Genomic DNA, 15,005 nt, shown 5'->3' with positions numbered 1-15,005 from the left:
TATGCGAAACTCATTTGAATTTTTATTTAAATAATGAGAGCCTCCCACTCATTCACACGGTGCCCAGCTTGTAGGCGGTATCTGACAGATACTTGTAAAAAAGAAAGTTCTTCGATTGGTGCACCCGTTCGCGAATTATTTAGGCCGGGGCTTTTACTGAAACACCCTGTACATATTCACGTGCACCGCCTTTGTTGCTGTTAATTCGCAGCTATAGAGGATCCAGAGCATTCCTGCAGGGCACGACGTTTTCGGCAAGCAACAGGAAGGCTACACTCTTAAAAATGAACTTCACCGCATAGCACGCTCCTAGCCAACCATAATCTCGAATTATATCGTTATCTGCCCTGATTTGCTGAAAACGGGAGGCGTACGCCTTTTTTGTGACAATTATGAACAGCATAAGTGTCACAAAAAAGGCGTACGCCTCTCCTTTTCAACAAATACGGGCAGATAACGATATCATTCGAGATTATGGTTGGCTAGGAGCGTGCTATGCGGTGAAGTTCATTTTTAAGAGTGTACACTCTTAGAAATGAACTTCACCGCATAGCACGCTCCTAGCCAACCATCATCTCGAATGATATCGTTATGTGCCCTGATTTGTTAAAAACAGGAGGCGTACGCCTTTTTTGTGACACTCATGCTGTTCATAATTGTCAGCGTACGCCTCCCGTTCTCAACGAATCTCAACGAATCTAACGATATCATTCGAGATGATGGTTGGTTAGAAGTGTGCTATGCGGTGAAGTTCATTTTTAAGAGTGTACGAAGGTAATAAAAGAAAAAAAAAAAGTTCATGTGCAAGGTTCCGCCCTCAGTTCTGTACGGACCGTTATATGAAGCGGTTACCGGTATTTTTTAACGGTTCAGTTCCGGTTCAGCTCCAAGATGGCGTCGATGTTTCGGTTCGGTTCAGTTCGGTTCGGCCAAAAATAACGGTTTTTGGTTCGGGTTCGGTTCGACTCTCTGATTCAAAATTAATGGGCTCCAGCATTCTTCGACTCAGAAAATTAATCTCGTATAAATTAAAGCTTGTGTTTTTCGGAAACTTCTGACAAAACTACGGTACACCCTACAAACTGAACTTCACCGCATGGCACGCTTTGCGCCAACCATTGTCACGAATGATAGGGTTGTCGCTCCTTATTCGAGGAGAGAGGGAGGCGTACGCCTTTTTTGTGTCAATTATCATGTATCCAAATTGACACAAAAACGCCCCCTCCCCCCTCTCTCCCTTTGAATCAGAAGCGATCTCTATCGTTCGTGGCAATGGCTGACGCAGAGCGTGCTATGCGGTGAAGCTCTGTTTTTAGAGTGTAGTGTACCAAACTTCGTTGTTATCAGACATGCATACGATTTTTAACGCTATTTTGAAATGTGTCCGAAGATCTTGCCGCACCCTGTAGTGACAGGTCGGATCAGCTGGCGAAGAACTGGCAAAGCGTAGTATCCACCAAAAGCCCATTGCAGACTTATGCAAAAGGGAAAAGGGATATTAGACCGGAAAGATTTTTTGACAATTCTATTGGAAGTTCAGCGTTGAGGACCAGGGAATGGTGGGCCCCGTGGGTGGGCGAAGATTAACAAGGACAGGGACAAAACGAGCACAGTGTGCGCCATCTGCGAGGAAGACGCGGAGACTATAGAACACATTGTGGTGAACTGTGAACTGCGAACGCATTGCCCCCCAAGCCGACACAAACTCCCTAACTGAGGCGCTCGGGTTTGACAAAAGAGAAGACTTGAGTGACTTGAGTTCCGGTGGAGAAGAACAAGCAAGATGAAGGAATAGGATAATCTGATCTGAGGAGGGGAGGCTAGGACGCGCAGTACACACTGCGCGCGTCCGCAGTTTCAAAGGGAATAGCGGAATAGCCAACAGAATCATCGCCGAACAGAATTTCGTGATCTCGTGAGCGCATGGGCGCACGCCTCTAGCGGCTTTGCGCTTTGCGTTGGCATTATTGTTATTACCGGCTCATATGTCTCGTCAGTTCGGCTTTGCCGGCTCTGCCAGTTTTATCAACATCGTGGTGCAACGTCATTAATGCGCTGCTCGCACAGTGTTTTGGAAAGGGTAAATCTTACGTGCTTAGGCTAGCAACGTTATTTACACTGGTAATGCTGAGCAGTGTCGGTAGTATTGGATGCTGACCCTTCGATGCGCTGCGGCATATTTAAGGAGGCCTCTGCACAAGGAATTCGGCGAATGCCTTTTTAGGGCACGTAGGAGTGCTCCCAGGCAACCCGGTAATAGGCTTGTGGCCCGAAGTGTGCACGTTACAGGTAACGCAAGACCCAAACGGGTTTTTGAACTTTTATATTGAACGCTGCCACCCGAAACACCGAAAGGGCAAAAGAAGCCCGTCGACACTCCCATTCACTGTCGCAAAGCGAGAACCGTAGAGTCGCGGCTTTGCCTGCTTGTGTTGTTTTGCGTCACGCTCTGATTATTTTTGGCTTTCACGGTTCTGGCAGGCATTAACACGATGGACCAGAAGAAGGATCCCAAAGACATTACCGAAAAGGAATGGAAAGAAAAATTAACTCCCGACCAGTTCTACGTCTGTCGTCAAAGGGGTACCGAACAGGTAAGTCTTTTGGAAAAGCTGTCAGTTGTGGAAACGTCCCGCCTTGTAACTGTTTTAATGTGAACTTGTTTGCATGCGTTGCCATTTTGTAACATACATACACTGAAGAATATACACACTGTGTTAGGAGCTCTCAGATAAGTTTAGATGCGTCGAGTATGAGGAGTTTCCTTGTTGGTTTAGCGGGCGTGGTTCAACGTGAACCTGACCAGAGGATACAACAGATATGGATGACCTTATACATGGCATATATGTTGGATGTATTTAAATGTACAGCCAAGTCATTCTTGTGCAACGTTACTGATTCACACAACGGCTTTCACATAGCGTGTACTGTCCAGTCATTGTGGTGTTATCGCAGGGTTAGTCAGTTGCATTGTATAGCCCACTATGGTACTCTTTGTTATTTTATCATGTGTGTTATTCCAACAATGAATGTGTGACACAAAGCAGAGTTCAAAAAGCTGTGCTACGCTATAATGCAGAGAATCTGCTCAAATGCAGGGTGTCGGAGCGAACCGAAAACCGGAACCGAAAACAAAAAAAAACACTATTTTCGTGCGAACCGGAACGGAATCGAAACCGTATACGTTTTTTTCGCTCAGGAGGGAAACCGAAAAATATATTTAACGGTTTTCGGTCCAAGAAAAAACTTCGCCGGTTTGGACTACGGATAGGCGAGTGAAACAGACGTCTTCTGCTCTGAAGTCATGTCATGGATACTATACGAGGGTTACGGTTACGGTGGAATGTATGTCGGTATACTATGACCCTTAGGCTCCCTTTGTAATGGTTTATCGCGCACGCACACAGACTTAGAGGTACATGTGACTCTCTAGCAATGTGCCGTAGTGTTCGTTTTAATTTGATCCCCGCCAACTCTTCTCAACTAAACAGCGACCCAAGGGGGCTGCAGAACTGCTTCTTTATCGGTAATGTCGCGCAACGCGTCCCTTGTTGGAGAACAGCTAAGTTGAATACCTTTACGTATACGCGAGGGCAAGCCCGTGCGAAGTGGCAACTCTTTTGTGGACAGGACACGAAGAAAGTAAAACGGAGCCGTCGAGCGCGTTTGCGAGTGAAGGTGTCTCTCGATTTGCGTCCTACTCGTGCGGTGGTGCTTGCTGGCTAGACAGTAGCAACAGACATTCGGATGGGACGCGATCGCTCCAACCCAGCAAGAAAGTACTTTACGTATGACATCACGACAAACAAGTCCGCTTGTAGCACGTGCTTCAAGAAAGGAGAAAGCCCATTTGAACAGACAGTAACCTACAGGAACCATGAGCTACCAATTTCCCAGCTGTCTATTAATATTAAATACCATGTATGCGGAATAAACGGGTTTACATTTTGTAACATTGATTTTTTTGTGTGGAGATGAATATTCCTAGCAGAAGCGGAACCGGTTAAAAACCGGTATGAACCGTTATTTTTTTGCTCCGGAGCAGAACCGGTACCGGATCATTTATGATGTAACCAGAACGAAAACCGGAACGAAAAACGTTTCGGTTCGACACCCTGCTCAAATGTATATGCAAAATACAGTTGTCAACATGGCTTAGACATCACAGATGTTTGGGTTAAGGCAATGGGAACAAACAAACAAATATGTGAGTGCAGTACTGTTCTCTGTTTCGTTGTTGTTGCTGTGACAGGAATAAAGCTTGAGCCCTGTAGCCGATGCATCCTTGACACAACTTTTGTGCCTTGCTTGGCACAAAAATTTTCAGTCCCTGTGCTTCAATCCTAGTCCCTATTCCTTCCCCCATACTTGTTCTTCATATACAGGGTGTCCCAGAAAACGTGTCATTGAATTTTAATGAAAAAACTACGCCACATAGAATATTGGTGCCAACGGTATTTGTTCTTACTAGGTTTTTGCCACCTCCTGATGTGCATGTCATGGAACCTAAGTTTAATTATGTAAATTTTTGCGAACTGAACTCAGAAATTTGCCAAGTACAGGTCACCTTTTTACCCCACCAATGTGAAGAGCGTGCCGAAGTTACTCAAATTAATGATAGTTGACAGGAATATTGAAGAGCTATCGTATCGGAAAAAATAGCCGAAAATCAAGCTCTGCGGAGCTCGCAGAGGATAACGTATGGCAAATTTTTCAGTGAAATCATTTCAAAGGTGGTTGGAAACCCAGCCCACACCGGAATGGTAGAAAGGGATAACACAGACATACCTTATCGCGCCCGGCTTCGGCTGGGACCATACCTTCCCTCTCCCAATTTCTGGAACTGTTACTTTTTCTACTATTGCTCTGTGGGCTGGGTTTCCAACCTCCTTTCGTCGGACTGACAGCGATTGCGCTAAAAAAGTCCTCACACGTTATACTCAAGTGTCCCGAGAAGCATGATGTTCGGCTATTTTTCCTGATAGGATAGATCCTGAATATCATTGTCAATTATTTGAATTTGAGTAAATTTGGCACACTCTTCATGTTTGTGGGTAAAAAAGTGACCTTTACTTGGCAAATTTCCGAGTACTCTTCGCAAAAATTCACATAATTAAACTTAGGTTCATGACATGCACATTAGGAGGTGGCAAAAAACTAGTAAGAACAAATGCCGTTGATCGCATGATTCTAGTTGGCGTAGTTTTTAGAATTCAATGACATGTTTTCTGGGACACCCTATACACAGTGCACCTACACCAGATACACCTTGTACAGTACAGTACAATATCTGTGTATGTCATTTGTGTGATGCTGCTGGGTGCACCCTTGTAATGACGTACAGCAGATGATAGAAATCCATCCTGTATGTGCCTCCTACACAAATTGGAGCGTGAGAACACGCAAACATAGAGTTAGCCATGTGAATGCATAATCTGCCCAGTACTAGATAGGCCTCTGAGATGGCTTACTTGCAGAAGGGCAAGGGTGCTGTCCCCCCCTTTCCTGATGTCCACGTGTGTACGCTGCTCATAGTTGCTTCACGGCGCTAACACAGAATTTAAGAAAAGGGCGCAGGCAGGCTGGTGCATGATAACGAGGAAGATAATAACCTGTGAGAACTAAAGACAAAACACACGTGATCTCAAGAGATCTTAAGATTGTGTGGCTTTCATCTTGAGTTCTTCCTGTCTCTGGTTTTTATCTCCTTCCTCATCTTGTTTGCATTATAGTTTTTATGCATCATGCACATTTAAAATATTGTCTGAAGATAAATTGGCATATTGAGTTGTAATAGTCTGCAACTCTATAACTGGCCAGATGTACAGCTCGAAGAATTTAACATGAACTTGTCAGGGTTACTTAGTTTCACCCCCCTCCCCCAAGCAAAAAAGATCAAAATCCTACGTAAAGCCCTGGCCTGAGTGCATGCTTTTCTGTGGTTTATGGGTGAAAACAACATGCACAGCACACCTGTGAAATGACATGTGCAGGCTGTCCACAGAGGGGTTCCATTTGTAGAAGCAACAAATGCCCAAAACGTCAAATACCTTTAAATTCCACTGAAATTCCTCTTTAAGCTGCAGGCATGAGCAGTCTGCTTTGTTGTTCCCATGCTGTGAGCCTTTAATGTTTGGTGAATAAATAGATGTGCGGTAAACGATGCTTCTGTTGTATATTGTCCTGCTTTCCTTTTTTGTTTTCAAGTAACAGACCTTGTTTCCTCGAAGTATTGTTCTTGCTAACCTTAGGTTACAGAATGATTTGTTGTTTCTTCTTAAGAGTGCAGCATCTTTCCCGACCTATTTTACAGGCAAATCGTGGCAAATGGGTAAATCACAAAGCCAAAGGAACCTACACTTGTGTCGCGTGTGGAGCAGATTTATTCAGGTACGCATACATTTCTGGTATCATCCATAATTAACGCGTGGCATACTCATGTCAGAGAAGGACATGGGTATGTCCTTCTCTGTAGTGTATGTAGAGTAGAGGTCGAGTGTGTTAACCACTATGCTGTGCTGGCAACGACTTGCAAAGGGATCTCATTCAATGAATGGGACATGCTCTCACCCTCTTACCATTCTTTCCTACATGTCTTTTCACCAGGTACGGATCCAGGAGGGGGGGGATGCCTTGACCCCTCCTGAATTTCTGTCTTTACATAGTGTATCTAGCACGCTGTCCAAGGCTGGGCCCCCCCCTCAGAAAAATCCTAGGTCCACCCATTCTGTACCACCCGTAGTAACTGTACTGAGGCATGTCCCACTCCCCCGGCGTCGGGAACTTGGCGCCCCCATCGCCCGGCAGCAGCCGCAGTAGCCCCCTCCTGCACCAACGGTTGGGTCGCCGCAGGAGGGAGACCCCCACGTATAGCTGTGCGTGGCTTTCCCGTGTCTGGGGAAAGGGGGATCCTGGCGGTTGAGTGGACCCGGAGGTTGTTTAGGACCCTTCTGGGCCCCTCCGGGAAAGCAACACACCGCTTTGGCCCCTGCTTCCCATAGTCGGGTGGTCCTGGAAGACCCGGCCAGGATTATTCAGCTAGTCGCCATCTCCCTTTTCATTACTTTCTCTTCCTTGGTCTCCTTCTTTCTCTCCTTTTCCTCTTTTCACCTTCTTTGGCAGCAAGGGTCAACCTTGGGCAGTCTTTCACTCTCCAGAAGCTGCACTTGGGTATAGTGCAGAGGCAAGTGTTAGCGTGTGGGACACGTTCCCTCGTTGGGCTCGATGGTGGGCGACACACCTCCTGCACTGAATCAGTCTTCTCTTTTATGGATTCATCTCGTATAAAAAAACATGATCAGCGCCAAAAGAGGCGCTGCACCGATGCACCAGCTATGCAAATCCTCGACTTGACTCCTGAACCTTGGTTTGCGAAGTTCCTCATAGTCCACTCGGAAGATGAGACCAAACCCATGGCTAAGGTATCCCCATTCACTATTGCAAGAGACTTAGAAAGGACAATAAGGAAGTCTTATAATGCTCGAAAGCTGACCACAGGAGATCTCCAAATTGAAGTAACCACAAGGCAACAAAGCTCCGCTCTCCTTTCACTTGACAAAATTGCCGATATATCAGTCACTGTGACCACACACCGAACACTTAACATCGTGAAGGGCGTCATCTCAGAGTCTCAACTCCTTGACTGCTCAGACACTGAGATCGAGGAAGGGCTTAAAGACCAAGGCGTTGTGACGGCGAGGAGAATTGTGATGCGTCGGGATGGTAAAGACATCCCGACGAGGCACATTGTCCTTTCCTTTCAATTGCACAGGCTTCCTCAGACCATCAAAGCAGGCTATCTTCACTGCCATGTACGTCCGTATATCCCGAATCCGCGACGCTGTTTCAAGTGCCAGCGTTTTGGACATGATTCGCAGGTCTGTCGAGGACACGCGATCTGTCCAAAATGTGCTGGCATGGACCACTCTGCAGAGTCCTGTGCAAACGAAGTCCGCTGTGCAAACTGTAAAGGGAGCCACCCAGTCTACTCCAGGTCCTGCCCCCGTTGGCAGGAAGAGAAAGAAATACTCAAAATGAAAGTAACACAGAATATCTCATACAGAGAAGCAAAGACACAGGTAGAATTTGCCAGAAAAGGCACGTTCTCCGAAGTGGTGCGGCGGGGGGTGGCACCACTGCGGAAATCTGTGGAGACGCAGACTTCTGGGTCTCCACCCCACACTCCCCCCACACAAGAAAAGCCTGCGGAGAGCTTGCTTCCGCTGGCACCAGCTGCTCAGGTGGGCAGCCGGGAAGTAGCGGCCACAACCTCTACGGAGGTTGATGGCGAGCTGTCAGTTTGGGACGGGCTCACAGGGGGCTCATCCCAGGCTGCCACACACACGATGGATGTTGACGATGATGACTGCATGTCGCAGAAATCATCGTCAAGCCTTCCCCCCAATCCTTCCCCATGGAAGGAACAGAGAACGAAAAAAGGAGGCCGAGGCAGGGGTAGTACGTCCCTAGGGAAGCATAAGCCCCCAAGGGTTACACCTCCCACATAATGTACAGTCTCTCTTTGTTGCTATTTATCACTACTTTCTTTATGGGACAGGTAATCCTTCAGTGGAATTGTCGAGGCCTCTTTTCAAATATAAATGACATTCACGACCTTTTTGAAAAATACAATGCAGTCTGTTTTTGCTTACAAGAGACATATCTGAATGAACAAAGTGTAAACCCATTTCGCAGACACAATGTTTTCAGAAAGGATCGTATTAACACCACACGTACATCTGGAGGTGTGGCTGTGGTCCTTCCACTATCCACACCTGCAAAACAGATCCCACTCGTGACACATTTGGAAGCAGTAGCTGTCCAGGTATGCCTGGACAGGGTCATTACGATATGTTCACTGTACCTGCCCCCTTCAGTGGTAATAGAACAGAGAGATTTGGAACAGCTCTGTGACCAACTTCCTCAGCCATACCTAATTCTAGGTGACCTGAATGCCCACAATCCCTTGTGGGGCAGTTCAAAGGTAGATAGCCGGGGGAAAATGGTAGAAAGGTTATTCCTTTCACGACCAGTCTGTCTACTAAACACAGGATTACATACATATATAAACTCCTCAACACAAAGGTTTTCATCCTTAGACATATCTCTTAGTAGTCCTTCCATTTATAATTGTATTGACTGGACCGTTGAACAGAACCCTCGTGGGAGTGACCACTTCCCCGTAGTCCTGACAATTCATGGTTCCACAAACACTTTTCTTACACGACCACCACGATGGAAACTGTCCAAGGCTGACTGGAACTTGTTCCAAAAGGAAGCCAGTCTTGTGGCATCATCCTTAGCTGGTAGGTCTGTTGAAGATGCAAACCGTTTTGTCACCGGGATAATTATAAATGCTGCTGAGCGATCTATCCCGCAGACATCTGGCCGTCTCCCCAAGCGTCCCAAACCTTGGTGGACAGATGAATGCGGGAAAACGCGGAAAGATCAAAATCGAGCGTGGGGTATCTTTCGTAGGTACCCGACTCCAGACAACTTGATCCGATTTAAGAGAGCTCGAGCGAAAGCTAAGTGGACAAGAAAAGAAGCTAAACGTGCATCGTGGAAGAGCTTCTTGTCATCTTTGAACAGCAACACTTCTTCTAAAGTGGTTTGGGACAGAGTTAGAAAAATTAAGGGCGATTACACAGGATTCACAATACCACTCTTACAAGTTAATGGAGTACCTTGCAAAAACATGAGTGAACAGGCCAATGTCCTTGGCGAGCACTTCCAAAACGTCTCCAGTTCGTCACATTACAGTAGAGACTTCATAAAAATTAAGAAAAGTGCTGAAAAAGCAACAATTCAAAGCAGTGGAGGTGACAGGTGCCTCTACAACATGCCTTTCACAATGATTGAACTCTTGAAAGCTCTGTCAATAACAAAGCAAACATCACCTGGACCAGATCGTATAACATATTCCATGCTCCAGCATTTGTCTAAAACTTCCCAAGAAGCACTACTATATTTCTTCAATTTAATTTGGCAAGAAGGGCACCTTCCTTCCAATTGGAAGACTGCAACAATCATACCGCTTTTGAAGCCAGGGAAAGAAGCTTCAAACCCAACAAGCTACAGGCCTGTAGCACTCACGAGTTGCTTAGGAAAGACATTCGAACGAGTGGTGAACAGCCGCCTCGTGTATTACCTAGAACAACATAACCTGCTTGACAGATACCAGTGTGGATTCCGGGCTGGCTGTTCTACCACTGATCATCTTGTTCGTCTGGAAACTACTATTCGCGAAGCCTTCGTTAAAAAACAACTCTGTGTATCAATCTTTTTTGACCTAGAAAAGGCATATGACACAACTTGGCGGTACGGCATATTGCTTGATCTCAAATCGTGCGGAATACGCGGGCGCCTTTTCCAGTGCATTTCGGACTTCCTCACTGGAAGAACGTTTAGGGTGCGACTCGGTACGACTCTTTCCCGCCCGTTTGTACAAGAGAATGGCGTACCGCAGGGATGTGTGCTGAGTGTCACCCTGTTTCTTCTCAAAATGAACTCTGTTGCCAAAGCGTTACCCGCGACTATCACATACTCACTCTATGTCGACGATTTACAGATTTCATGTTCATCCTCTAACTTAGCCACATGCGAAAGACAGTTGCAACTTGCCATTAACAAACTGAGTAAATGGTCCACTGAGAACGGCTTCAAGTTTTCAGCAGACAAAACTGTGTGCGTGCCCTTTTCAAGGCGGAGAGGGGTGCTTCCTGATCCATCTCTTCAGATGAACGGGATATCTCTTGCAGTCAGGCCGGAACACAAATTCTTGGGCCTGATTTTTGATAGGAAACTCACTTTCTTGCCACATATAAGTAACCTGAAAGTGAAATGTACAAAATCTTTGGATCTGTTAAAAGTCCTCTCGCACAGGTCTTGGGGAGCAGATCAACAGACTCTTCACAGTATTTTCACCTCTGTTGTCCGATCAAGGCTAGACTATGGAAGCATCGTCTACGGATCGGCACGCCCCTCCACATTGAAACGTCTGGACCCCATACACCACCAAGGGCTACGACTAGTCCTCGGAGCTTTCCGGACCTCACCAGTACAAAGCCTATATGTTGAAAGTGGTGAGATGTCCCTCGAGAGGCGACGTACTTATCTCGCTATCCGTTATGCGTTGAGGACGAAAAGTTACCCTCAACATGCGACGCTTCCATGTGTCAAAAGTACACGTCTTAGGCAGCTGTTCCTTAACAGACCCTCTGCTACATGTCCCTTGTCCATGCGTATTGCACACCAGGTTCAATGTTATAATTTCACTGAATACAATTCCTTGGTATCCGAATCTGGCAAAGATCTTCCTCCATGGTCAGCACCAACACAGTCAAACTACTCATTAACCAAATACAGGAAAACCGATACCTCCTCAGTTGTACTGCAACAAGAATTTAAACACCTCAGAAACAGTTTTGGTGATCATGTGGACCTTTACACAGACGGATCAAAAACAAGCACAGGCGTATCGTGCGCAATGGTAACGACAACATCGACAAGGGCACATCGCCTAAATCTGGTGATGTCAATATTCAGCGCTGAAGTTTATGCTATAATTTTGGCGCTTAACTTTATCTTACAGAATCATATCACATCATCAGTCATCTACACTGACTCTCTTAGTGCCTTGCATGCGATATGTAGCTTCCATAAAACAAAAAACTGCCTTATTCAACGTGCGAGACATTTAGCATCATTGATCACTAGCAAAGGGTACAAGCTAACCATTTGCTGGGTGCCCAGCCATGTGGGCATTGCAGGAAATGAATGTGCTGACCGGGCTGCAGCTGCCATCCTGCAGTCCGATGATGTTACCCCTTTTGATGTGCCGTTTGGGGATTTAGTTCGCGTGTTAAAATACAAAATGAAGGTGAGGTGGCAGCAGTTTTGGGAAACTCAAACCAATAATAAACTCCGTCTCATCAAAGGTAAAATTGGGAGGTCTACTTATCCTCTTGAAAACCGGCTTCAAGAGAGAACACGTTGCCGGCTAAGGATAGGACACACATATGTTACACATGGGTTCCTACTTGAGGGAGAGGAGCCACCACATTGTATGAACTGCGATACACAACTTTCCATTATACACATTCTCATAGAATGCCCTTTGTACAATTTTCATCGTCAACGCTACTTTCAGCACTTTTATAAGAACTTTATTCCTTTTCATCCAGCTCTTTTACTGGGTGATGAACCTCTTGTTCATTTTGAGAACGTTTTTAAGTTTTTTAGAGACGTCGGTATACTCGACAAGTTGTAACTTTTTAATCCCGTTTGCTCTTTTATCTATGCTACCTTGTGGTTTTAAATAAATCACTACAATTTTAACTTTCACCAACCTTGGCGCATTATGACCTTCGTTGTCGCTGCGCCAAAAAAATCCCAATCATCATCATCATCATGTCCCACTCCTTGAATAAGGTGCCTCGGCAAGTCGTCTGCAAGCTGTTGCCAGCATAGCATAGTGGTTGGTACACTCTTACCGGGTATTGAGAGGTGCGTGGTTCAATTCCCGCCACTGTCTGGCTTTTTCGACGACTGCCATATTTGAAGCTTTCATGTTGAAAGGCACCTCGAGGCTTGTGTTGTGTTCGTCTGTTTGCGTGTTAGCCTCGGAACAGTTAATTTCCATCATGTTCCTTCAATACCATTGTTGATTCAATGCGTTGTAAGTGACATATACTATTTTAATCTGTGCAAGCATCAGTGCACTTAGTTGCAATGTGCCAGTGGGTCACCAAACAATGCATGCTTTCCAGCTCTGAGCACAAGTTTGTGTCCAATTGTGGCTGGCCATCATTCTACATGGCACTAGGCACTGTGAATGGCGATGAATCTCAGTCCAATATTAGACGGAGGGAGGATACCTCTCATGGCATGGTACGCACGGAAGTTCTTTGTAAACAGGTAACTCCCTCACTTCATTTAGCACTAAACACTGTCATGGTCTGTATAGGATGTAACTCTCAACTGTCAGTAGTAAATGATGAAAGAAGGAAGTCACTAAAAAGGTTAGCCAGCTGCCACAAGCCGGTCCACAAGCTAAGCTAACACACCTCCCCAGTGACTTCCAAGGGTGCATCATATGAAGGGACAAACCAACCACTCTCACACTGTGTGTTAGCCTAGCTCAATTGGTAAGAGCCCTGGACCAGTAATCCAGAAGATGTGGGTTCGCGTCCTACAGCTGGCTAACCTTTTCAGTGACTTCCTTCTTTCATCATTAATTTCTTAGACACTTGAGGCTTTGTATGTATTCATCCCTTATTCTGTGTTCCAGCTTCAGAACATCAATTGCCATCATGTCAATAGTATTTCACCGTCAGGTTCTTTTCACCAAGAATTTGGGACACTACACTAAGACTACACTAGCAGTGTATGCATGATGATAGGAAAACACGAAAGGATGAGCAACACATCGCACGAAGACGACAGGAGAGCACTTTACGTGTTCCTCGCGCTTTCCTATTGTCATGAATCATAACTAGGGCCTGAAGTCTTTGGGAAATATTTTTTCTGAATTCAGGGGGTAAAAAATCGGGTAAATAAGCATGTGCACTAAATTTGTGTGAATTCGGCTGAAAAAACTTCCAGCATGCTAAATTCGGGGAGAAATCGGGCTTAGTTACTCCAAGTAACTGTAGTGATTTGATACAAACTGTGATTGAACTGCATTTGCTGCCAAACAAGCAGATTAGAGCATTCCTGCGGACATCCCAGTTAGAGCAATTTGACGGCAAAAAAATCTGGTTTCACCCTAAAGAGGCACCCTTCAATACGGGATGCAAATTCGGGGAAGAATTGGGAACCCTAGAACTTCAGGCTCTAATCGTAACCAGCCCTCTCCAATGTCACTTGTGCTTCGCTCGAAACGTAGCTGACCTCAGTTAAAATTGAATCATAATTTAGTTACAGTTGGAAGTACAAGAGTACACATGAAAAACAATCTGCGATCACTTCAGAGTTAATTTATGTCCAAGTAGGTGCCGTCAAATCACGATGCCTAATGAATATTTACATGATTTTTTCCTCAAGATGAAAGCATTAGGGAAATAATTGCAAACAGAGCACACATAGCATCTGCAGTGCATGCAGTGCTTGCTCTTTTTGGCATTTGCCATGTCAGTGCAGTTTTAACGGGATATATAATGAGAAACGCCAGTAAACTCGAAACCTGTGTATGTTTGCTTCATTTATTTCAGAAAGCTACAATATAGTGTTAAATGGAATATTTATTAAGGTTGCAAAAAAAAAAACAGCGAAAATTGTCTTCCTACTGCACTTAATGTTTGTCATTTCTAATTCCTAAGTACTTGTGGTGTAGCACATGGTGGTCCTGCGCCCATTAACTAATACAGTACAATAGCCGCATTGTCCAGGTTCAAGCCGTGTTTCAAGTCACCATGTTTTAGTTTTATGAATTTGTATAGGACACAGGATTGGATAAATTCTGTAGTATTGTTACTTGTGTAGCTTTGAACTTGTGTTTTAGAGTATTTTGCAATGTATAAGCCGCAAAAAGCAATATGCATGGTAAATAAGACTCAAGCTTTGCATTAGGAATATATGTATAGCTTACAGACTTTTTCCCCCATTGTAGTGTAACTCCCACTTGGGTCATGTATTCACCGACGGGCCCCTTCCAACTCGGCTCCGTTTCTGCATTAACAGCATCGCCCTCAACTTCAGGCCAGCCCCTGAAGAACCTTCACAATGAGTCTTCATTCATCCACCACCGGGTGGGAAGCTCCTTTGTGAACCTAGAAATTTGAATACTACAGAAAGTGCAAAGCGTATGTGATTAGCCATGGAAATCTTTGTTTGCACCTTAGCTGTTCATGCTGCTCCCAAATTTCCCAGCTTTACTGATCTTTAATTTCTCCCACAAGTGGCAAGAATTCGAGGTAGCTGCTGTGAGAACAGATTTTACTGATTTTAGTAGTGTAGTGCTGGCATAAGTAATTTATTATTTGCTTTTAAATTTTCCAAATCCA

At 45.2% G+C, this 15,005-nt stretch overlaps 1 protein-coding gene across 2 annotated transcripts; it reads left to right on the top strand.

Annotated features, from left to right (window-relative positions):
- Nucleotides 1-1,687: 1,687 nt before the first annotated feature.
- On the top strand, nt 1,688-14,807 carry LOC135378306 (peptide methionine sulfoxide reductase MsrB-like). 2 transcript variants are annotated; one of them, XM_064611303.1, is made up of 6 exons: nt 1,688-2,080; nt 2,136-2,289; nt 2,482-2,594; nt 6,314-6,390; nt 12,771-12,918; nt 14,612-14,807. In XM_064611303.1, the coding sequence occupies exons 2-6, from the start codon at nt 2,151-2,153 to the stop codon at nt 14,726-14,728; spliced, it is 594 nt and encodes a 197-aa protein (XP_064467373.1). In that variant the 5' UTR covers nt 1,688-2,080; nt 2,136-2,150; the 3' UTR covers nt 14,729-14,807. The 2 variants fall into 2 exon arrangements, with proteins under 2 accessions (XP_064467373.1, XP_064467374.1); XM_064611304.1 differs by having other exon boundaries at nt 1,690-2,080; nt 2,186-2,289.
- The last annotated feature ends 198 nt before the right edge of the window (nt 14,808-15,005 follow it).

This window comes from Ornithodoros turicata, chromosome 1 (genome assembly GCF_037126465.1).
Source record: "Ornithodoros turicata isolate Travis chromosome 1, ASM3712646v1, whole genome shotgun sequence".
NCBI lineage: Eukaryota > Metazoa > Arthropoda > Arachnida > Ixodida > Argasidae > Ornithodoros > Ornithodoros turicata.
This window is presented reverse-complemented; position numbering and strand designations above follow the sequence as displayed.